The sequence below is a fragment of the Rhinoraja longicauda genome, chromosome 3 (assembly GCF_053455715.1).
Source record: "Rhinoraja longicauda isolate Sanriku21f chromosome 3, sRhiLon1.1, whole genome shotgun sequence".
Lineage (NCBI taxonomy): Eukaryota > Metazoa > Chordata > Chondrichthyes > Rajiformes > Arhynchobatidae > Rhinoraja > Rhinoraja longicauda.
Genome location: NC_135955.1, coordinates 37212630 through 37238562, shown reverse-complemented (window position 1 = coordinate 37238562; position 25933 = coordinate 37212630). Strand labels below are relative to the sequence as shown.

Sequence of the window (25933 nt, the reverse complement as noted above, 5' to 3'; positions counted from 1 at the left end):
ATAAGGCTCACCACAAGCTTGGGAGGTGTGTGTATCAAGTGATTTAAAAGCTTCTAACCTTAACATTGAGGTTAAGAAATTTAAACTGCTGTCCCCATTTTCTTTCAGATGGTAAAAATGTACAATGGTTTCACCAATCTTTACAGGAATAAGATAGCAATGGGCTAGAGAAATGCCTCTAACACACAATATTGACTTAGACACCTCAATTGGTTCAGTGGAGTGAAGGAGGGAGGTTTTCAATCGATGGAATCATGATTGCCCTTGTATCCACTGTCTTGAAGGTGAGTATTATAGCTATTTTTGAAGAGGTATCATAGAGTCCATGGCTAAATTAACCAATTGTGGTTAGCCGAATTATGGGTGGTGATGAGTCAGCATACAGAGAGAGAGAGAGATAAAACAGCTGGTTGAGTGGCACTGCAGCAACAACCTCTCGCTCAGTCAACAAGACCGAGGAACTAATCATTGACTACAGAAAGGGAAAGTCAGGAGATGGAAAGAGTTAGCAGCATCACGTTCCTAGGCCATAACATCTTAGATGACCTGTCCTGGGTGGACCATATACAGCTAATCATAAAGATGTGACAGCGGCTCTATTTACCTAGAGTTTAAAGAGATTAGGCATGCCATTGTATATTCTAACTTCTACAGATGTACTATAGAGAGTATCCTGACTGGTTGCATCATGGGCTGGTATGGTAATTCCAATACACAAGGAATGCAAAAGGCTGTGGAGATGGTAGACCCAACCTGGGCCATCATGGGCACAGCCCTCACCATCCAAAGCATCTACATGAGGCGCTGACTCAAGGCAGCATATATCATCAAGGATCCCAACTTCTAGGTCATGTCCTCTTCTCACTGCTACCATCAGGTAGGAACTACAGAAGCCTGAAGTCCCACACCACTAGGTTCAAGAACAACTACTTTTCCACAACTGTCAGTTTCTTGAATTGACCTACACAACCCTAATCCTACATCAACAATGGAATACTCTCGTCCACCACTTACACCACCATGGACTTATTTATTTTATCTAATTGTGTTTTGTACCTCATGTCTTGTTTTTTTTGCAGTGTTCTTTCTCTTTGAAATTCTATGCACAATTTATGCACAATTTGCTTTTGTTTGTTCATCTGAGTCTATGTGCTTGTGATGCTGGTGCTGCAAACATTGTATTGGATTTCATTGCATCTGCACCTCACCATTCTTCGGCATATGATAATATACTTGACTTGATGAGACATGACCCCACATACTGTGAAGAGAACAATATGGTCATAACTATTTCTTCTCAAATCTCACTTTCCCCATGTTCTCATACCCATTTCAGTTTTGTAAATTGTACATAATTTGTACAGTAAATAGAAAATAAATAGGCACTTTTAGTGCTAATAAAAATGATGCCATTCAATTTTTCAGCTGCGGCTGTTTGTGAAAGTGGCTATGCATAAATTGGATGTTATATTACCTAACTTATAACCAATGGTTACATTTCAATAATACAAATATGACTGCAAATCACACAAATATAAAAAGCTATTTTTATAGGTTATCCAATAAGCAATAAATTCAATCATTTTAACTGTAACACAGACCCCAACATGCAGGCAAAAATCAGCCATAGAATCATTGCTAACCCTCAATTGACCTTCATTAACCTCCAGCTGCATAAACAAACCTGATTGTAATGTCTCAGTTAGTTTCATTAGATGTACTAAAGATTAGCCTTTTAAAATTATCATCTCATTTTTTTGAAGTACCAGATTCAAACTGCAAGATATATTTTTATGGTTGGCCAAATTTGTGTGTTTTGCCGTTTCATGTTCATAAATTTTTCATTATGCACCAGAACTGGTGGGCCAGTCGCTGGTTTGTAGAAGCAAACAAACTTAAAAGGCTGGGAGATTAGATATTATGAGTACGGTCAATGGCAGCAGATAAAAAGTGTCTCATCCTGTCCTCCCCAACATTAAAACCAAGGCATTTCAACATGGAGCAATGAATCAAACTTGAAATTGCAATTGGCACCACATGATGCAGTTGCCCTCAAAATTTTCCATTTCTTTTTAAGATGACCCACTGACCAATCATTTTCATCACTAACCATCCTTCATCATACATTTCAATTTTTAATCTTTGACCTTCGTCTATTGCAATCATTAAATAAAACATACAGCTGTGCACATCTTGTAGCCCACACCAAAATCAAAGCGGCATTGTTCATCCATTGAGTAGTTTATCCCTGGTAATTCTGGAATCCTTGGCCAATCGTGTTCAAATGGATCATCCAGGAGGCAGTCATAAGAGCTGTGGGAAGCAAAGAAAAGGTTGAACACATGATTTCCTCATTAGAAACCTTACCCCAACTGTTTATCTTGTTGACTTACTCCAATAAATATTCCTGAGGATATTTCAAAAATGTGATGTTTTCATGTTCCAGCTTTTCATAGCTCATCGCTGTCTGGTAAGGCAGCCAATCCATTATGTCAATGCACTCCCATGAGTGTTATGTCCAGCTGGAATCACCTGGTACCCTACGCCTGGGGAAAGGAATCTATAATCTATCTATAACATCTATTACCTAACATCAACCATAATGAAATGCTTTCAAAGACTGGCAATGGCCACATCTGTGCCAGTCTTCCAGACAATCTATGCCCCCTCCACTTCACATACAGGACAAATAGGTATATGGAGGAGACAATCTCACTTGAACTACATCCAGACAATAAGAACACCAATGTCAGGGTGCTATTTATTGACTGTAGCTCAGAATTTAACACCATAACACCAAATAAGCTCACTCATAAACTACTGAACCTTGGTCTTGGGGACTCCATTTGCAACTGGCTTTTAGACTTCTGATCTGCTAACCTCAGTCAGCTAGAATTGGTCATAATATTTCCTCCTTCATGATCCTCACCTCTTGTGGTTGTGCTCAGCCCCTTGCTTTACTCTCTGTAAACCACCCTGTAAACTGTGTGGTTAAGTACAACCCCAACTTGATTTTTAAGGTCACTGCTGTCAGTTGGATACACAATAACAATGAGACGAAGTACAGGAACACGATTGAGAACCTAATGTCATGGTATCAGGACAATAATTTAGCCTTTAACATCAGCAAGATGAAATGGTTGGTTGTTGAACTGAGGAAGTGAAGGAGTGAACACAACCCGTAGGGTCTCGACCCAAAACATCACCCATTCCTTCTATCCAGAGATGCTGCCTGACCTGCTGAGTTACTCCAGCATTTTGTGTCTATCTTCAGTGTAAATCAACATCTACAGTTCCTTCCCACACCTATCCTCATCAAAAGATTTGCTGTAGAGACGATCAACAGCTTCAAGATCTGACACATCCATGACTCCATCAACCTAATCTGGTCCGTTCCCACTGGTGCGGTGATCAAGAAAGCGCGCCAGTCTATTTGTTAGGCATCTGAGAAGATGCAGCATGTCCACAAGGATTCTCGCAAACGTCTACAGATTTATTATAGAAAAGTATTCTGACATGATACATCTCAGCCTGGTTAGGCAACTGCACTACACTTGGCCAGCTGATCTTACATAGAATGGTGGATGCAGCCCAGTCCATCACAGGCTCATCACTTACTTCCAACCTGTCCATCATCATGGCGCGTTGCATCAGGAAGGCTGAAAGTATCTACAAGGATGCACGCCACCCTGGTCATTCCCTTTTCTCTCTCTCTTACATTCTGGAACAAGAATCTGGGGCTTGAAAGCTTGAAACCCGACAAGAACAACTTCCTCCCCACCGCCACAATCTTGCACTATTTTGCTGTTGTGCATTATTGTATTCTTTATCATTACTGTGTTTATTCTGTAATCATGTGAACAAGGAATTTCATTGCACCCTGGTGTATATGACAGTAAACTAATCAGAATCTGAATCCTTTAGTGGAAAGTTTTAAAAATCCAAAGAGATCCAAGGAAGCTATATCTACCACATTTTATGTATCAGATGACGTATTGTACAAAATATACAAATACATAATACAGCCCCAAATGTCTGCTTGTGAATTGAAGTTTACACCCATTATATTAACTTCTCTTTCATATTCAAAACATTTCTCGATGCATGACTTTCATATTTGCAATAATCAAGCACAAATATCATAGAATGACTCATCATAGTTACACAGTATACAAATGAGCTCATATCAAGCACGTACAATGTCAAACATCAACATTGATCACATTTACCATAACTTGGTCCATAGTCGTCAATGCCTTGACAATTCAAATGCTCGTCACAAGTCTTATTAAATGTGACCACCAGGTTCAAGAATAGCTTCTTCCCAGTAATCATTTGGCTCTCGAACACTACACAACAGTACAGTGGCGCAGCGGCAGAGTTAGTGTCTTACAGCGCCAGAGTCCCGTGTTCGATTCCAACTATGTGTGCTGTCTGTACAGTTTGTATATTCTCCCTGTGACCGCATGAGTTTTCTCTACTTGCTGCGGTTTCCACCCCCATTCCAAAAAAGTACAGGTTTGTAAGTTAATTGGCGTCTGTAAAACATTGTTCCGAGTGTGGAGGATAGAACTAGTGTACGGGTGATCGCTGGTCACCGTAGACTTGGTGGGCCGCAGGGCCTGTTTCCATGCTGTTTCTCCAAAACTAAAACTAAAACAACGCTAAACCTCAGCAACTTTTATGGACTGTGTCTTAGGTTGCACTCTGGACTTCAGTTTTGTTTTCTCTTTGCACGTAGTATGGTTAATTTATTGAACTCTTGATAATTATATTTATGTATGTGCATTGTCTCTATGGGCTGTTATGCTGCTACATGCAAAAAAATTATTGTTTAGTTGTTGGTAATGTTGATTAAATACTCTTGACTCTTGAGAGTAACGGCTTCCATCACACACTCAGGCAATATGATCCAGCATGTGTGTTACATACAAATCCAACCAGGCCAGTTTGACACAACTTGCTCTTTAAAATTCCATACTTGGTCAGCTTGACCCTGTCAACAACTTCTAATAACTCCTCCAACATAGATGTTAGCTTCTAAATTTGATATGAGGATCCAGGCTGGAATCATTGCTTTTACTCAATGACACTTTGTTGAAGAGAATTACACATCCTAAAACTTTCAAAATCTTTCTTTCTCCACTTTCAGTTTTGACCTATATTTCCCATCAAAGATGCAATTCTTTCCACCTCAGCTGTTTCTTTTGGAAAACCTATTTTTCCAATGCTGACAGCACAAGATTTCCCCTCATCTCTCTCAAGACTGTGACAACTTGAATGTTTCAATCAATGAAATAAACATTTCCTATTCAATCTATCAAAACCCTTCATCATTTCATATACTATCAATCTATTTATTTTTTGTGTTTATATTAGAGTGAAATGTTACTTTGTTCCAGGCCAAACACATTTGTGGGAGCAATACTTCAAGATTTAAATTATCCATGACAGCCATGACCATCATAAAACTCATCCTACATAGCATCAATAGAGAGGATTAAAAATATATATATATTTAAAGGCAAGGCAAATTATTATTCTCACCACTTGAGATACTCACTGAAGATATCGCTTAAGTTCTTGCCCACTACATCGAGACCAATGAAATCGGTGAAATGCGGCTTGGACCAAGGGTGCCATTACACTTCCCATACTGGTTTCGTCACCACACTGGTTTCCTTGACCATCGTGTTCCATTCCCAAGCTATAAGAGTGTCACGTAAAAAGTTATTTACTTTTGGTAGTAACATTATTTGACATTATTTAAAACAAAATTGTGCACACATTACTCACATTACTTTGGGAGGCACAGTGGCACATCTAAGCAATGGCTGAGAATGCACACCATTGCCACTACTTCGTTAGAAGGCTTAGGAAGTTCAACATGTCCCCAACAACTCTCACCAACTTCTACAGATGCGCCGTAGAAAGCATTTTAATGGGATGCATCACAGCAGTTTGGGAACAGCTCCATCCAAGATTGCAAGAAATTACAGAGAATTGTGGACGTACCTCAGCCCATCAAGCAAACCAATCTCTCTTCCATTGACTCCATCTACAAATTTAAGCTGCCTCGGCAAGGCCAGCAACATAATCAAGGATGAGTCGCACAGTGGAAGCTGCCTTTTCTCCCCTCTCCGATCAGGCAAGAGGTGCAGAAGTGAGAAAATGCATACCTCCAGATTCAGGGACAGTTTCTTCCCAGCTGTTATCAGGCAACTGAACCATCCTACCACCAACTAAGGAGTGGTGCTGACTTACCAACTGCATTATTGAACACCTATCTTTAATCGGACTTAACTGGACTTTATCTTGCATTACACGTTATTCCCTTTATCCTGTATTTGTACACTGACTTAATTGGTACCAGGTGATTGAACTTGAAACCTATTTTTGGGAGTGATGCATGGCTCAAAAAGGCATTAAACCAGTGCTGTATTGATACTGTGTTGTACACAACCCAACAACACGAAAAATAGATCCACTTGTAATTTGTTGAATCTGCCTTTGAACATAACAACAATGAATTACACTTTAACATTTGTGGCTACGCCGTGCTTTGGACAACTATTAAGATGTGGTAAATACTATATAAATGCACACGTACCTCATTTACCTATTGCTATATAACAAAACCTGATTGCAATGTCTCAGTTAGTTTCATTAGATAACAGAGCACAGGACAGTACAGCACAGGAACAGACCCTTCAGCCCACAATGTCTGTGCTGTGCACACTATGTCACTTTAAACTAATCCTATCTGCCAGCACATGGGCTGTGTCCCTGCCTGTGATAAAATGCATCTAAACCATTGCTACATTATCTGGTTTCACCACCTCCTAACGTAGCGAGTTCCGAGCATCTAAAACTCTCGATATAAAAAAGCTTTCCTCATAAATCTCCTTTAAACTTACCCCTTCTCACTCTAAACGCATATGCTCCAGTATTTGACATTTCCTCCCTGGGAACACTCTGACCTTCTACCCTATCGTTGCCTCATAATTATACAGCTTGTCCTTGAGCCTCCGACACACCAGAGAAAATAGTGCACCCAAACTCTCCTAAAGCCACACCCCAATCCAGGCAATAGACAATAGGTGCAGGAGGAGGCCATTCAGCCCTTCGAGCCAGCACCACCATTCAATGTGATCATGGCTGATCATTCTCAACCAGTACCCTGTTTCTGCCTTCTCCCCATACCCCCTGACTTCGCTATCTTCAAGAGCTCTATCTAGCTCCCTCTTGAAAGCATTCAGAGAATTGGCCTCCACTGCCTTCTGAGGCAGAGAATTCCACAGATTTACAACTCTCTGACTGAAAAAGTTTTTCCTCATCTCTGTTCTAAATGGCCTACCCCTTATTCTTAAACTGTGGCCCCTGGTTCTGGACTCCCCCAACATTGGGAACATGTTTCCGGCCTCTAACGTGTCCAACCCCTTAATAATCTTATACGTTTCGATAAGATTCCCTCTCATCCTTCTAAATTCCAGTGTATACAAGCCGAGTCGCTCCAGTCTTTCAACATACGACAGTCCCGCCATTCCGGGAATTAACCTAGTGAACCTCCGCTGCACGCCCTCAATAGCAAGAATATCCTTCCTCAAATTTGGAAACCAAAACTGCACACAGTACTCCAGGTGCGGTCTCACTAGGGCCCTGTACAACTGCAGAAGGACCTCTTTGCTCCTATACTCAACTCCTCTTGTTATGAAGGCCAACATTCCATTGGCTTTCTTCACTGCCTGCTGTACCTGCATGCTTCCTTTTCAGTGACTGATGCACTAGGACACCCAGATCTCGTTGTACGTCCCCTTTTCCTAACTTGACACTATTCAGATAATAATCTGCCTTCCTATTCTTACCACCAAAGTGGATAACCGCACACTTATCCACATTAAACTGCATCTGCCGTGCATCTGCCCACTCACACAACCTGTCCAAGTCACCCTGCAACCTCATAGCATCTTCCTCACAGTTTACACTGCCACCCAGCTTTGTGTCATCTGCAAATTTGCTAATGGTACTTTTAATCCCTTCATCTAAGTCTTTAATGTATATTGTAAATAGCTGCGGTCCCAGCACCGAGCCTTGCGGTACCCCACTAGTCACTGCCTGCCATTCTGAAAGGGACCCGTTTATACCCACTCTTTGCTTTCTGTCTGCCAACCAATTTTCTATCCATGTCAGTACCCTACCCCCAATACCAAGTGCTCTAATTTTCCCCACTAATCTCCTATGTGGGACCTTGTCGAAGGCTTTCTGAAAGTCAAGGTACATCAAGCAACATCCTGGTGAACTGCTACTGAACTCTTTCCAAAGCCTCCACTTCTCTCTCTTGGTATAGTGATCAAAACTGTACGCAATACTGTCTGTGTGGCCTAATAAAGTTTTATACAGCTGTATCATGACTTTCCAAATGCCTTCTTTACACCATATTCACTTGTGTTTCCATTTTCAGGAAGATATGGACTTGCACATCGGTATTCCAAAGGGTCCTGCCATTAACTGGATACCTTCCGCTTCCATTTGACCTCCCAATTGTATCACCTCACATTTGCCTGCATTATATTCCATCTGCTATTTCTCCATCCAAATGTTTAACTGATCCATACCCTACTGTATCCTTTGACAATGTACTTTACTATCCATAACTCCACCAATTTTCATATCATCTGCAAGGTTACTAATCAGACCACCTACATTCCCATCCAAATCATTAATATATATTAGAAACAAAGGAGGCCCTAGTACTGTTCTGGAACTCCAGTCCTCCAGTCAGAATAATATCCGTCCACCACTACACTCACTATGACTACTTACATTTTGAATCCAATTTACCAACACCCCATGTATCCCAATGTTTTTCCACCTCTGGCCAAGTCCCACATGAGGAACTTGGTCCAATGCTTTACAAAGAATTTGCATTATAGGAATTCTATTGCATTTTGCAACTTCCCTGTACAGTCACTGAACCTTTGCGTCATCAAATTGTTCAACTCGGGGCACCAATTGAGCTGTGAACTTTATTCCATGTGAGAAAATATTCAACTAAAATAGAAATTTTATTGCTACTGGCTCAGAACTGTTACTTTTTGTGTCATTATCAAAGGTTTCTGTCTCACTTATGAACACTCACAGTCTTGTGATGAGATCCTCTATACAGCAGGATGCTTGAAAAGGCCTGAATTTATGTTGAACCTTTCATGACCCCAGAATGTTCTAAATACTTATCCTCCGGTTAAACAATTTCAAAGTACAGGCACTGTGACAATGATAAAACGAAATGTTTCACAAAAACCAATGAAACTTATCTTGTGAAACTGAAATACGAATGTGAAAATATCCACCTAGTTCACATCAAGACTACTGTGATTTGTTCTGGCTACAACAGGGATTATATTAACATTGGTTCAATAGGTGCAACAGAATAGAAGGTAGTCTTTGAGATTTGAATTATGAGAAAATATTGCCTAAATATACCTTTCTAAAATCAAGCCTTTACCCCTCCCTTTCAGCTAGCACACGCCACCAGTCATGGCATTCAATCTCTTTTGGTCTCCACCATATCAGACACAATTACTGGTTCTCTCTATCCCTCCTTTTACTCTGGAACTTTACAAATGTTTTGTAACATTGCCCAGGAATGAAGAAAAATCAACTCGTAACATTAACTCCGAAGATGCTGTATGTAATTCCAGCAATTACTAATTTTATTTTGTGCATAATAGACAATAGACAATAGGTGCAGGAGGAGGCCATTTGGCCCTTCGAGCCAGCACTGCCATTCAATGTGATCATGGCTGATCATTCTCAATCAGTACCCCGTTCCTGCCTTCTCCCCATACCCCCTGACTCCGCTATCCTTAAGAGCTCGAACTAGCTCTATCTTGAATGCATTCAGAGAATTGGCCTCCACTGCCTTCTGAGGCAGAGAATTCCACAGATTCACAACTCTCTGACTGAAAAAGTTTTTCCTCATCTCAGTTCTAAATGGCCTACCCCTTATTCTTAAACCGTGGCCCCTTGATCTGGGCTCCCCCAACATTGGGAACATGTTTCCTGCCTCTAACGTGTCCAACCCCTTAATAATCTTATACGTTTCGATAAGATCCCCTCTCATCCTTCTAAATTCCAGTGTATACAAGCCTGGTCGCTCCAGTCTTTTAACATATGACAGTCCCGCCATTCCGGGAATTAACCTAGTAAACCTACGCTGCACGCCCTCAATACCAAGAATATCCTTCCTCAAATTTGGAGACCAAAACTGCACACAGTCCTCCAGGTGCAGTGTCACTAGGGCCCTGTACAACTGCAGAAGGACCTCTTTGCTCCTATACTCAACTCCTCTTGTTATGAAGGCCAACATTCCACTGGCTTTCTTCACTGCCTGCTGTACCTGCATGCTTCCTATTCAGTGACTGATGCACTAGGACACCCAGATCTCGTTGTATGTCCCCTTTTCCTAACTTGACACCATTCAGATAATACTCTGCCTTCCTATTCTTATCACCAAAGTGGATAACCTCACACTTATCCACATTAAACTGCATCTGCCATGCATCCACCCACTCACACAACCTGTCCAAGTCACCCTGCAACCTCGTAGCATCTTCCTCACAGTTCACACTACAACCCAGCTTTGTATCATCCACAAATATGCTAATGGTACTTTTTATCCCTTCATCCAAGTCATTACTGTATATTGTAAATAGCTGCAGTCCCAGCACCGAACCTTGCGGTACCCCACTAGTTACTGCCTGCCATTCTGAACGGGGCCCATTTATCCCCACTCTTTGCTTTCTGTCTGTCAACCAATTTTCTATCCATGTGCTCTTGGAGGTAGGGTACTGACATGGATAGAAAATAGGTCAATTCATAATTTCTAAACTAGGATAATATATTTTTGTAAAATAAAGATATGGAACCAAGGCACGTAGATAACTGGAGCCAAGATTTGGTTCAGCCATGATCTAACTGAGTGATTTTACAGTTCTGAACTTAGTGCATCATTTGAACTGATGGTGGAAGTATCAGCACAGCGGAAGAAATCCTTGTTAAAATCAAAATGTTGGAGAAACTCTAAAGGGTCAGCATCTGTGGAGGGAAATAGATAATGACATTTTAGTACGAGACCCTGCTTCAGTGAGAAAATAGTTTGCTCTTCTTTACAATCACCAAAAGGGTAAATGTAACGTCCATTTAACACATCCATAAAACTACATTTCCACAGCATGTTTATAAAACCACATTACAAAATGCATTCTGACAAAACCACATTGAGCTGATAGCCCAGAATGCACTCACATCTCAGCCATGGAGCTGAATCAATTACTTTTTAGCCCAGGCATGTTCACTAGAATTAAACAAGATGGACCTCACTTCAAATTAAATACATCGCATACAAATGTAACATAAGAAACAGTTGTACATGGATCGGATAGGTTTGGAGGTATATGGACCAAGCGCAGGCAGGTGGGACTGGTGTAGCTGGGACATATTGGCTGGTGTGGGCAAGTTGGGCCGAAAGGCCTGTTTCCACTGTATCATTCTATGACCCTAAGAAAGAAAACGGTCAGTAACATCATTATATCATGACTGAATGAAAGATTGAATTAATGCTGTATTGTCCCATGAGATAAGTCACAGTGAAATTCTTTACGTGCATACCCAAGGTATGCAAATAGTCGCCACATAAAGTGCGCTGACAAAGTTAGCAAGTTAATAATTTCAAGAATCCCAAACTCTGGAGTTACTATTCGCAAGACTACTTTCTTGACTGTACGTTGCATTGGCTGTTCTCATGCCACTGCTGCATTGTTTGGTCAAGAAGTCAAACTGGAGCAACAGTCAAACTAAAAGGACTCAACATGAAGACTTAATAAGAGAGTATGGCATTGAAGAGATTGTGAAATCCCAAAATATGTCAAGAATTGAACCACAGACAAGCCAGTGTCACACAAACCCCCTTGATCAACACCAGCAAAAACAGATAATTAATCACATTCTACAAGTTTTTTTCTGAGATTTCTGTTCTGCAAATATTTTATGTTGTTTCTGAAATAACTTGGCAGAGAATCATCATGTGCATGAAGAATCAATTTGTTCAATGTGGAAAGGAGACAGCTTTTTGAAAGTGCTTCGTTGAGGGAGGCCGTTTCTCTGCCTGCGCCAGTGACTTTTCTTTCCTGACAGCTCAACCAGCGTCTTCACCAGGTTGGTTAGATGCAAGTTGTGTGTCAAATTAAGTACTTTGTGTAACAGTCGGCGATGGTTTACTGTATCATAAGCGGCTGAAAGGTCTACAAAAACAGCGCCTGTGATAACACCTTCCTGAAAGCCATCCTCTATGTGTTGGGTGAGATTGAGAAGCTGACCTGTGCAGGACTTCCCAGGCCGGAACCCTGCCTGCTCCTTTATTAGGGATGGCTCCATCACCTGGCTGAGGTGAGTCAAGATGAGTCGCTCAAACAGCTTGTAGATGTGGCAAAGAAGTGATACTGTCCTGTAGCTCTTTGTTGCTGAAGGATCTTTGCCTTGCTTCAGCATCTTTGGGATGTGTCATCTCTCCATGCAGGTGTTAAACATGGCCAGCAACCACTGTTTTGCAGTTATCCAAGGTGCTTGATCTGTTCAGTCATGGTGTTATCCAGACCTGCAGCTTTACCTATTTTGGCTGTGCAGATAGCAGCATCTAGTTCTTTCGTTGTGAAAGGCTGACACAGTTGTGGGTTATCAGAGTTACCTTCATAGCACTTCTGGGGTTTCTGCTTTATCACTGGTGAGTCAGTTTTAGTTGGTGTGCTACTCGATTAGCAGTAGGCCGGTCAGTATGGAGTGACTTGGTCTTCTTTGGGTCCTTGTTAATCTGATTGAGAGTGGCCCAAGCCTTCTTGCTGCTGTGTGCCCCATCGATTACTGTGGCAATTAAAGTCTCCTATGCAGATTTTGTTTGTGCAATTACCAACCACGTCAGGAGATATATGAAACTCCCGAGTGGGTGGTTTGTAGACAGAGGTGATCGAAATGTCTCCATCGACATGCACTGTCAATACTTCAATATCATTCTCAGCAAATATAGATGTGGTAAAGAGTGAGATGCCCAATTTGACAAAAATTGCACTTCCATTCTGTTCATGTGGCCTTTCAACCACCAATCTCATGCCAGGAATATGGGGTCGGATGTCCTCATGGGCCACGATGTGTCTTTTGCAAACACAGAGCTTGACACTTGAATCCAAAGTGCTGACTTCCTTGAGGCAGAAGCTAGTCTGTGTGAGGCTTTAGTCAACCTGTCCTCGTACTACAAAGAGAATCACCTGAGAGCCAATCCATCTAAAACCCAAATCTGTGCCTTCCATTTGAAGAACAAGTATGCAAATCGAAGGTTGAAGATCATATGGAATGGAGTCAGATTGGAGCACCTTTGCACTAGGCAACACCGTTAAAAAATCTTGTACTTAATATAATTGTATTTAATTGTATTTATGTATTTATTTGTTTTGCATTTATTGCATATATGTTTGTACGCACCGTCAGGATTGGCTATTTTTTAATTTCGTTGTACTCGTTGCAATGACAATAAATGAATATTATTATTATTATTATATCTCAGTGTGACTCTTGATCGATCTCTGACCTACAAAGCACATATCACTAAGCTTAAAGGAAAAGTCAGTTCCAGAAATGCTCTTCTTAGCAAGCCGAGTACCTCAAAATGGGGAGCAAATTCTAAAACCGTTCGATCAACAGCTCTGGCTCTGTGCTTCTCCACTGCCCAGTATTGATCCTGTGCTAAACACAAGCTGTCACTGCATCAGTGGATGCATGAAACCTACCAAGCCTGACATCTACCTACTCTCTGGCATTGCACCTCCTGGAATCAGAAGAGCTATAGCCAGTCAAGGAACGCCTCAGACAATCAGAGGATGAAAGACATGACCGCCCTTTGCTACCTCAGCGTTTGAAATCGCGCAGACTTTTCCTCTCTTCTGTCCCCTGGACTGCAGTGCATCGTCCAGAAGGCTCAAACTCTGGGAAGAGAGACTAGAGAAATCTCCGGAAGACACTCACATGGCAATCAATCCCTCTCAAAACTCCCACCAGGTTCCGACCAACCGTGGATAACCTGGCGCAGTCTCAACAGACTGCGGACAGGCATGGGGAGGAGCAAATCGAACATGCTGAAGTGGGGATATACTGAAGATGCGGCAGACTGTGAGTGCGGACGGGGCCTCCAGACTATGGAACATCTCCTGAGCTGTGACATGCTGCATGACACATGCACTGTAAAGGATCTTACAGAGGCCAACGACGTGGCACTAAAGTTTGCTCGCTATTGGCAAACAGCTGTGTGATGACACAAATAAATACATTTTACCAGGACTGGAAATGGCTTTATTCCGAGGCTCCACATAAAACTTACACGTGACCGGTCTCATGCGCTACAACAAATGCTGAAGAGAAGCCATCCTCGTGGTTCAGTGTGCAGCTACGAACTGGGTGACACATTCCAGTCACTGGAGCATATCCTGCAGAAAGTAAATAAGAGAAAGAAAACTAACATGAATCCAATCTTATAACAATAAGCAGTTACTGGATATTTCAGAGGAATGGAAGCTAGGTTACATAATTCAAACATGCAGCCTGAACTTTTCTCTGAACCATATAGAATCAAGCTATCTGGTTTTATTCTATAATTACAAAGTGTCAATGTTATCCAAGACTTATTCTACACAGCAATAATGTGCCATAAGGTTTCTTTTAATTTTCAATCTATCAGTATGCCTTACCCTTTCCTGACAAATAACAATCCTACAAACATTAAGAACAATTATCCCAATTCTGCTTAGTTTCTTTACTCAATCCCCTATGTTATTCATATAGTCTATTTATTGATCACTACCCTTTGCTAATCAATAATCTATCTCAAGTACACTTTCCTTTAAAATGGCCAGATTTCCCTTTTCCAACATTAATTGATTGACTTCTCTAATTAAAAATTAACCATGCAGTGGGAAACCAGAGGTGCAAGTGAGCCAGGATGGGTCCTTTTTCTGAAGCAGCGAGTCGTACATTTGCCTTTGAGAAAGAAGTTTGTAAGCTCAAGCCCCAATCCAGAAACACTGACTGGAACGTTCAACTTCCACAGAAACATATACCGCTTGTCTAGTTCCTGCACCCCCCCCCCCCCCCCCCCCAACCATCTTTGCTTTAGCGAGCATGAATCAATCAATACTCATGACAGGATGTTTTGATTAAACAGTGACTTATGACTGTAAGTATGGATCAGAAAGTGCATGGTGGCTGGGGCAATAGATAAGTTTGCAGACTTATAACTGGAACATGACACAAATAAATGATCAGCAGCAGATGACAAGCATTATGTAGAAGTTAACGATGGAATGAAGTCAACCATGACTGAATCACTGCCAAACATCAAAAAATATGTTTGAGGTTGGGTGATCTGGCACCTAATGCTATCAGCCCCATATGATTCTTCCTGATCTGTTCAATTTCTTGTGTTACTAGAGCTAGATTTGTGGGATTAGATTGCAAAATCTGGGATACTTCTTTGTATATCCTCAGTCATCCTAACCCTAACCCTAACCCTAAACCTGTACCAGATAGATCCTTTCGTTGTAATCGCCAGAATTAGCCATGTGGTAACATGCCATGCCTTTTGTTGAGGATATCCTGGCATTTCAATGTTTTAATTCCTATTATTGTTATCCACCATTTCTCATTATAATGAGATCTGGACATGGCGTAAAGTGACAATGACCTGTTATCATAGGAGCTGCCATCGGCATGGGATGACCACAGCCCACTATTACAGAACCTGGCTCTATCGCTGGGTAATCACCTCCCACCTTTACAGAACCTGGAATAGGGATGACAACATGCACATATTATTGGACGGTGCCTCTTTTGATGGCTACGGTGGTCATTATGAGAACAGATACTACCTTGGTGGCTATTGTAAAGGCTGCGGAGAAGAAAATATTTTATTCCCAAAGCTTAATTGGAATACTCTGTGGAAACAATTTCTTCAACTGGATGTACAAAAAACAATTCATTGCTGATTTCACCATCGCCATCAGTAGTCTTGTGCAGTACCTTGCATTCCCGCTGGACCGAAATCTTGCCTTGTTAAAAAGATGGCATGGTCGTGGTGCTCGGAATGATTATGGTCTGATTTTTGCTGAGAGGAGGCCCAACGGCAGACATTCTCCAAACTTCGAGATGGATTCCCTCTTTCAATCAAGCTGATGGACTGATCACAGCATATTTGGTTTCATTAAGGATTCCTCAACATGATATAGGATATGAAATGAAAGTTATTATATATATATATATATATATATATATATATATATGTATACACAGTTCCACAAAGCTGGATATATCATTCAGATGACTTAGGGAATTACTTACCAATTTTGCAATTACATGGTGCCGGGTACTAAATGGATAACATTTGAAAAGTAATTTGTTGGGCATAGTATGTTTTAAGATTGAGGATATACTAGGTAATGTCAGTATGATTTTTCAAATGAAACAAGTAAAGCAAGCCTAAACATTTTAATCGCACCAAAGATAGGTCAAATATAAAGTAGGAATTGAATCTCGCTATGACCACTCTGCAATCATGAACATCAAATGGTACCGCCATGCTGTTCAAAATTCGCTTGAAGCCTTTATGCTTAAGATTGAATAAGTGGTTCAGAATTTGCAGTGTAACAGTATTGATCCTGACTCCTATTGTTTACACAGCCATGTTATTTATGCTCCCTGGGTGAATGTATGTTGATAATTTCTTGGCGAACAGATTAGATTATGCTGCAAAAACAGCAAAGTTACAAATCAGAAGTGACAATAACCCCTTTGAGTGCTGTAGCAATCTATGTCCTACAGTGCAGGCAAATATGAAAAGCATTGCAACCAGAATGAAGTCTTGACAAATGCTAGTATGGATATTATGAATGAGTTATGCCCTGACTTTATGTTTTGCCCTTGTCTTAAGAAAGCCCTTTACTCAAGAAAGAAACTCATAACAATAATGCCTGTATATCTTTCAAGCATTATCTGAGATTTGGTATGAATAGGTATTATAATCAGTAGGGGTACGGTAGTAAACAAGAAATGATTAAGTTACTGGATAATACCCAAAGGTCTAGACCACGGATTGTGGCCCATGAGAGCCGAGGAGCTTAAATGAAAGTGATCAAACATTGCTAGTATGAGGAATGGGTAATCATGGAAGTAGCTTAAGCTCTAAAAATTACTTCTAATGTTCACTAATGCTCTTGAAGAAGGTTAGTCTGCTATATTTTGCTAGTCGAGCCTAATTGTGACTCCAGATCATAAAATACAACTTTAGTTCAGTAGAAATGATGGATAGGCAGTAAGCAACAACATTTCAGATCGTGTGAACAAATAAATAAGCCAAATTAACAACTTGCAATATATCTAGTTCCATTAACATAATAAAACATCCAAAGGCATTTGCTGGAACATTATTGAATTTTTCCAAACCAATAGTTATTTAAAGAGAGGGATTTAAAGGAGCATCTTAAATGAGGTGCACTGGGGGTTGGAGGGGGAATTCAGAGCTGAATGCCATGGTAATTGAAAGTACAGAAATGGGGGTGATTAAATTCAGGGAAGGTCAAGAACTGGCAAATGGAGGAGCATTGCATTATTCTGGGAGTTGAAGGTAATTACAATATTAGTGGAGGGCTGAGGACATAATGGTGTCTTAAATCAAGAACAAGATTTTTTTAAAATGATGCAGAAAGTCAATGTACCACTAGTTTGGGAGAATGAAGCAATGAATAAATTACTGGAGTAATACTCAGAGGTCTAGACCACAGATTGTAAATGGGACATTTACTCAAGCCAAGTGGGTTTGAGGTGAGGTAGAGGCTCCTCGGAATGTCAGTTAGCCAGGCAGCCAGGAAAAAAATGCTATGTTAGAATCTCAGCAGTAACGTTATCATGTAATGACTTTAATTAGTGGAAAGAACATGCGACGATTTATGTCTGGAAATTTACATAATCAGTGGAGTGCTGCATGAGTCTATAATGGTTGTGTAAGTACAAGTTACTGTGCTCAGTTTCTAAAAGATATTGATAATTAGTTTATTTCATCTGCCAGATTCCAGCTGTGAAGAGAGTTTTCCTCCAAATAATCTGCAAAAGAACGCTTCGCCCAGAGTAATTGCAACAAGGTTGCCTTTTGAATTTGTAGCGGTCTGACGATGTTGCATAAATGACTCAAGGTAGCTTCCATTTCAGGATGAACACAGATTTTTCGGCACCGTCAGTTCCAGAGCCTTTCTGGATTATCTGCTTTTCTGGACCAACAGATTTCCACACGATAATAAAAGGACAATACACCCCTGGCCCACTAATGACACCTCTCACGTTTCTCTAAAGTACAATGGAACTTACAGTGCCCTCCATAATGTTTGGGACAAAGATATATTTGCCTCTGTACTCCACAATTTGAGATATGTAATAGAAAAAATCACATGTGATTAAAGTGCACATTGTCAGATTTTAATAAATGCCATTTTTATACATTTTGGTTTCACCATGTAGAAATTACAAATGTGTTTATACATAGCCCCCCCCCACCCACCATTTCAGGGCACCATAATGCTTGGGACATATGGCTTCATAGGCGTTTGTAATTGTTCAAGTGTGTTTAAATGCATCCTTCATGCAGGTATAAGAGAGCACCTCGTCTTTCCTCTTGTCTTTCCATCACCTTTGGAAACTTTTATTGTTGTTTATCAACATGAGGACCAAAGTTGTGCCAATGAAAGTCAAAGAAGCCATTATGAGACTGAGAGACAATAATAAAACTGTTAGAGACATCAGCCAAACCTTAGGCTTACCAAAATCAACTGTTTTGAACATCATTAAGAAGAAAGAGAGCATTGGTGAGCTTACTAATCGCAAAGGGACTGGCAGGCCAAGGAAGACCTCCACAGCTGATGACAGAAGAATTCTCTCTATAATAAAGAAAAATCCCCAAACACCTGTCCGATAGATCAGAAACGCTCATCAGGAGTCAGGTGTGGAATTATCAATGACCACTGTCTGCAGAAGACTTCATGAACAGAAATACAGAGACTACACTGCAAGATGCAAATCACTGGTTAGCCGCAAAAATAGGATGGCCGGGTTACAGTTTGCCAAGAAGTACTTAAAAGAGCAAACACAGTTCTGGAAAAAGGTCTTGTGGACAGATGAGACAAATATTAACATATCAGAGTGATGGCAAGAGCAAAGTGTAGAGGAGAGAAGGAACCTCCCAAGATCGAAAGCATACCACCTCATCTGTGAAACACAGTGGTGGGGGTGTTATGGCCTGGACATTTATGTCTGCTGAAGATACTGGCTCATTTATCTTCATTGATTTACAACTGCTGATGGTAGTAGCATAATGAATTCTGAAGTGTTTAGACGCTTCCTATCTGCTCAAATTCAAACAAATGCCTCAAAACTCATTGGCCGGCGGTTCATTCTACAGCAAGACAATGATCAAAAACACTTCTAAAGCAACAAAGGAGTTTTTCAAAGCTAAAAAATGGTCCATTCTTGAATGGCCATGTCAATCACCCAATCTGAACCTAATTGAGCATGCCTTTTATATGCTGAAGAGAAAACTGAAGGGGACCAGCCCCCAAAACAAGCATAAGCTAAAGATAGCTGCAATACAGGCCTGGCAGAGCATCACCTGAGAAGAAACCCAGCAACTGGTGATGTCCATGAATCGCAGACTTCAAGTAGTCATTGCATGCAAAGGATATGCAACAAAACACTAAACATGACAACTTTCATTTACAAGGCATCATGGTGCCCTGGAATGGGGGGGAGGGGGAGGGGGGACGGGGGACTATGTACAAACACTGCTGTAATTTCTACATGGTGAAACCAAAATGTATAAAAATGGCCTTTATTAAAATCTGACAATGTGCTTTTTTTCTATTTCAAATCTCAGATTCTGGAGTACAGAGGTAAATAAATAAAATGATGGGTCTTTGTCTCAAACATTATGGAGGGCACTGCAAATATATCAAATATCAAATGTAAACTGAATGTGAATGGAATGACCTGCCGATCCATCCCGGGCTTGATTAGAATGGGTGTCAATGGTAATGGGGAGACAGCAGGGAAATGGGATTAGGAGGCAGAGATCACCAGATTGAATGGCACAGTAGACTTGATGGGCCGAATGGCCTAATTCAATTTCCAATAACTTGTGAATTTGTGGGCCCCCACAGCTTCCCCTGCCATTTGGAGTCCCGGCTACCGGCTGCACCAGCGAGCCCCTCCTCATTCTTCACATATCGGTTGTTGCGGCTCACGTTGTAGCCCCTAGGGACTGCGCTTTCTTTGGGTGACTGCGCTTTCTTTGGGTAGCTGCCCCCCTCCTCTCCCCACTGCTGCTGCCTCCTCCTTTGCCCCCGGAGTCATTGACATACCCCACCTTGGAAGCGACAGCAGTTGAGAGGGGAGGAAGCCCCACAGTGTTCTGTCAGTGGGGGCATACTGAAGAAGGCGCTGTCCCCAGAGGCTACAACATGAGCCTCAACAATAGCTTTGTCACCAGACTGTGTGGTGGGTTTCATATGTAACATCACTTTAGTTTAGTTTAGTTTAGAGATACAGCACGGAAACAGGCCCTTCAGCCCACCAAGTCCGCATTAACCAGCGATCCCCAAACATTAACACTATCCTACACACACTAAGGACAATTGCACATTTATACCAAGACAATTAACCTACAAACCTGTACGTCTTTGGAGTGTGGGAGGAAACCGAAGATCACGGAGAAAACCCACGGTCACAGGGAGAACGTACAAACTCCCTACAGATAGCACCCGTAGTCGGGATCGAACTAGAGTCGCCGGCGCTGTAAGGGGTCAGCGGGTTGTTGCCTGCGACCGTGTTCCTCCTCACCATAGCTGCTCCTTCCTCCATCTCTCCCGGAGTTGCCGACATACTCCACCTTGGAAGCGACAGCAGAGACCATGGTGACCGAGGGGGTGCACTGAAACACAAAGTGCTGGAGGAACTCAGCCGGCTGAATCAATCTGAGGAATGGTCCTGATGTCACCTATCTGTGCTCTCCAGAGATCCTGACCCACTGAATTACTCCAGCATTTTGTGTCCTTTCAGTGGGTGAAGGGCTCGCTGATGCACCTTACGAATCGGGAGTGGGGTCGGTAGTCAGGCTCTAGACCGCCATGGAAACGGTGTGAGCCGGGGATGGGTTGGCAGGTCTGTCTGCTATATCCGACATCTATTATAAGGGGGTTGTTAAAATGGCTATTTACTGCATTGTCTTTGCGAAACGGTTAGGAGAGAATGAGAGCACAGTTGATTCTTTCACGAGTGATGGACATGACCGGAAAGAGCGTTCGCCACTTACAATGCCATCTGCGGAAGCTCAGGAAATTTCAACTGAGATCTCGTAATTTTGCCTGGATTATAGGAGTAGGCAGACCATCAATTGCCGGAAAATCGGTGTTCAACCTGTACCACCTTTCTTTACAATTCGTTACTTTTCTTGAAAGTTGTTCTTTGTGACAGATGAGTTGCAAACAGAAAATGGAAAATTGCAGTTTTGGTGGAGGGCTTTGTATCCAACTTACCTTTGCATACCCCAACATGATCATTCGCACCAGCACCACATTCACGTGGGCTCCCAATGATTTATCATGGTAAATCTCATTAACCTGACAATGAAAGGAAAAGTATTCAATCATTCCAATCTGCTTATTACCCAACTTTTTGTGGAGATGTTTGGGTTCTTAGCATTCACAGAAAATGCCAAACTGTTCAGACCAAAATACAAATCCAACTGATTTCATTAAGACATTTAAATTAGCAGGGAACTACTTTGTTTAAAAGTTTCAACCTTGATAAACTAGATGAAGAATTTCCAGAAACACCACCCGACTCATCCTCCAATCAACCTCTCCTTACCTGGGTCCACCTTTACTTGTGTAGGAAGGAACCCCAGATGCTGGTTTAAATCGAAGATAGACATAAAATGCTGGAATAACGCAACATCTTTGGATAGAAGAAAAGGGTGACGTTTCTGGTCGAGATCCTTCTTCAGTTCTTGCTCCACCCATTGCCCTCACCTCAATCTCCCAGCTATCTCCCCTCTACTCCCATAGTCTGTAAAAGGGTCATGGTCCAAAAATATCTGTCCAATTCCCTCCACAGATGTTGTCTGATCCGCTGAGTTCCTCCAACAGTTTTTGATTTTGCTCAAGAATTTATGACTTGCCAATCTACAGAAACAAACAAACAAGAGCTTCATTTCATAATTTTTTAATCCCCTGTGATTATAGTAATCCTTTAGATTAATAACATATAACATATAACATATAACAACTACAGCATGGAAACAGGCCTGTCCGGCCCTACCAGTCCACGCCGACCATTCTCCCTGACCTAGTCTCATCTACCTGCACTCAGACCATAACCCTCCAATCCCCTCCTATCCATATACCTATCCAATTTACTCTTAAATAATAAAATCGAGCCAGCCTCCACCACTTCCACCGGAAGCCCATTCCATACAGCCACAACCCTCTGAGTAAAGAAGTTCCCCCTCATGTTACCCCTAAACCTTTGTCCCTCAATTCTGAAGCTATGTCCCCTTGTTGGAATCTTCCCCACTCTCAAAGGGAAAAGCCTACCCACGTCAACTCTGTCCGTCCCTCTCAAAATTTAAAAAACCTCTATCAAGTCCCCCCTCAACCTTCTACGCTCCAAAGAATAAAGACCCAACCTGTTCAACCTCTCTCTGTAGCCTAAGTGCTGAAACCCAGGCAACATTTTAGTAAATCTCCTCTGTACCCTCTCCATTTTGTCGACATCCTTCCTATAATTTGGCGACCAGAACTGCACACCATACTCCAGATTCGGCCTCACCAATGCCCTGTACAATTTCAACATTACATCCCAACTTCTATACTCGATGCTCTGATTTATAAAGGCAAGCATACCAAATGCCTTCTTCACCACCCTATCCACATGAGATTCCACCTTCAGGGAACAATGCACAGTTATTCCCAGATCCCTCTGTTCCACTGCATTCCTCAATTCCCTACCATTTACCCTGTACGTCCTATTTTGATTTGTCCTACCAAAATGCAGCACCTCACACTTATCAGCATTAAACTCCATCTGCCATCTTTCAGCCCACCCTTCCAAAAGGCCCAAGTCTCTCTGTAGACTTTGAAAATCTACCTCACTATCAACTACTCCACCTATCTTAGTATCATCTGCATATTTACTAATCCAATTTGCCACACCATCATCCAGATCATTAATGTAAATGACAAACAACAGTGGACCCAACACAGATCCTTGGGGCACTCCACTAGACACTGGCCTCCAACCTGACATACAATTGTCAAACGTTACCCTCTGGTATCTCCCATTCAGCCATTGTTGAATCCATTTTGCAACCTCACTATTAATACCCAACGATTTAACCTTCTTAATCAACCTTCCATGTGGAACCTTGTCAAATGCCTTACTGAAGTCCATATAGACAACATCCACAGCCTTGCCCTTATCAATTTCCCTGGTAACCTCTTCAAAAATTTCAAGAAGATTAGTCAAACATGACCTTCCAGGCACAAATCCATGAAAAACAAATTCACTTAAGTGGTGCATTATTCTGTCATTATTTGTATCTTTCAGTACTGATGATTATGTTTTGTCAATATAATTTAAGTACATTTGGAAGTGCAAGGAGAATACAGATGCTCCCTGAATTAAGTAAGACGTATGTCCCATGGACCCTTGTGTAAGTCAGATGTATGTAAATCGGAAACTGAAGTGTTACTACGTACACGTAAATGTACTATTTAATGGAGAGACCACGCGGAAGCACCAACGCGGCAGTTGGAGAAAACATTTAATCGAGTATAATAATTATTCAACAGACTTTGAGTACAAAAGTTGGCACGTCGTGTGCCGCTGTATAAGTCATTGGTGAGATCGCCTTTGGGGTACTTTGTTCAGTTTTGGTCGTCCAGCTACAGGAAGGATGTCATTTAAGTTGGAAATGGTACATAAGAGACTCACCAAGATGTTACCTTGGCTTTCAGAGTTGAGATATGGGGAGATGTTAGATAGGTTGGGACTTTCTTTTTGGAGTGTAGGAGGCTGCGGGGTGAACTTATAGAGGTGTACAAGATCATGAGGGGCATGGTTAAAGTGAACACTCAGTTTCTTTCCTAGGGTAGGGGATTCTGAAACTAGAGCACATAGAGAGGGTCAGAACTAAATGTCATCTACCAACACTCCTCCCAACTTTCCATTTAATCTATATCCTGCTGCGGCCTTAGAAAATCTTCCTTGCTATCCACAGCACGAGTAACTTTCATATCATTCACAAACTTACCAATCATACGTCCTAGATTCACATTCAAATCATTAATACATATCACAAAGAACACCAATCCATGTGGAACACCAGGGATCACAATCAGAAAAGCATCCTATAGATGAAGTAGAAAAAATACCCTCTGCCCTCTACTATTATTGCTGTATTTTCCGCTTTATCACGAATAAACATAAAATATCATAAAAAGGTCATAGTTAAGATCAGATGTATTGTGGTCACTATTAGTGCTAGTTTCTATGCAGCACATGGAAGAATGGCAGAGGATTTGACAAATTCTGAGAGGATTTACAGACCGCATCAGGGATTTACAGGGTATCTGGAGAGGAGGTGCTTTCTATCACCACAGGGTCCAAAACTAGGTGGCACAACACCTTTGAACTATCTTTAACTAGACTCTATCGAACTTCATTGTTATATCTTTGCACTAAATGTTGTACCCTTTATCCTTTATCTTTGCACGTAGGCGGCTTGATTGTATTTATGTATAGTCTTTCTTTTACTGGACAAAACTTTTCACTGTATCTTGGTGCATGTACAATAACAAACGTACACACAAGGTCTCAGAATAAGGCTGACTATTTAAACTAAGAGTAGAAAATCCTTCCAGTCAGAAATTTATGAATCTTTGAATTCTAGTTTAGTGTAGAAAAACAGTGTGGGAAAATACCCTTCGGCCCAATGAGTCCGCACTGACCAGCGATCCCCGCACACTAACACAATCCTACACACTACGGACAATTTACAATTTCACTGAAGCCAATTAGCCTGCAAACCTGTACATCTTTGGAGTGTGGGAGGAAACCGGAGAAAACCCACACAGAACATGGGAAGAACGTAGAAACTCCATACAAACAGCACTTGTAGTCAGGCTTGAACCCGGGTTTCTGGTGCTGCAAGGGAGCAACTCTATCATATCATATCATATCATATCATATCATATATATACAGCGCGGAAACAGGCCTTTTCGGCCCACCAAGTCCGCGCCGCCCAGCGATCCCCGCACATTAACACTATCCTACACCCACTAGGGACAATTTTTACATTTACCCAGTCAATTAACCTACATACCTGTACGTCTTTGGAGTGTGGGAGGAAACCGAAGATCTCGGAGAAAACCCACGCAGGTCACGGGGAGAACGTACAAACTCCTTACAGTGCAGCACCCGTAGTCAGGATCGAACCTGAGTCTCCGGCGCTGCATTCGCTGTAAAACAGCAACTCTACCGCTGCACCACCATGCAACTCTACCTCAAAGGGCTGTGAATGCTTCATTGCTGAATATACGCAAAGCTGATAACAATTGACTTTTGCACTTATATATTAAACATATGTAATGCACTGACTAAAACTGAACACAATATTCTAAAACGGTCTAAACAACAGCAACATTACGTCAAAACTCTTGTTACTCAATGTCTACGACAATAAAGGCCGGCATACCAATTTTCTTTCTCACAGTCCTTTCCACCTGTGTTGCCACT

The 25933-nt window shown here is 41.5% G+C and overlaps 1 protein-coding gene across 1 annotated transcript in view; it reads right to left on the bottom strand.

Moving 5' to 3' along the window:
• The window catches only part of LOC144592240 (A disintegrin and metalloproteinase with thrombospondin motifs 3-like), a 224462-nt gene that overhangs the window by 44556 nt on the left and 153973 nt on the right, over positions 1–25933 (bottom strand). Inside the window, 5 exon segments of the mRNA XM_078396772.1 lie at positions 2181–2313; positions 5564–5707; positions 14426–14531; positions 16120–16276; positions 21672–21755. Of these exon segments, the coding sequence (XP_078252898.1) occupies positions 2181–2313; positions 5564–5707; positions 14426–14531; positions 16120–16276; positions 21672–21755 (624 nt within the window).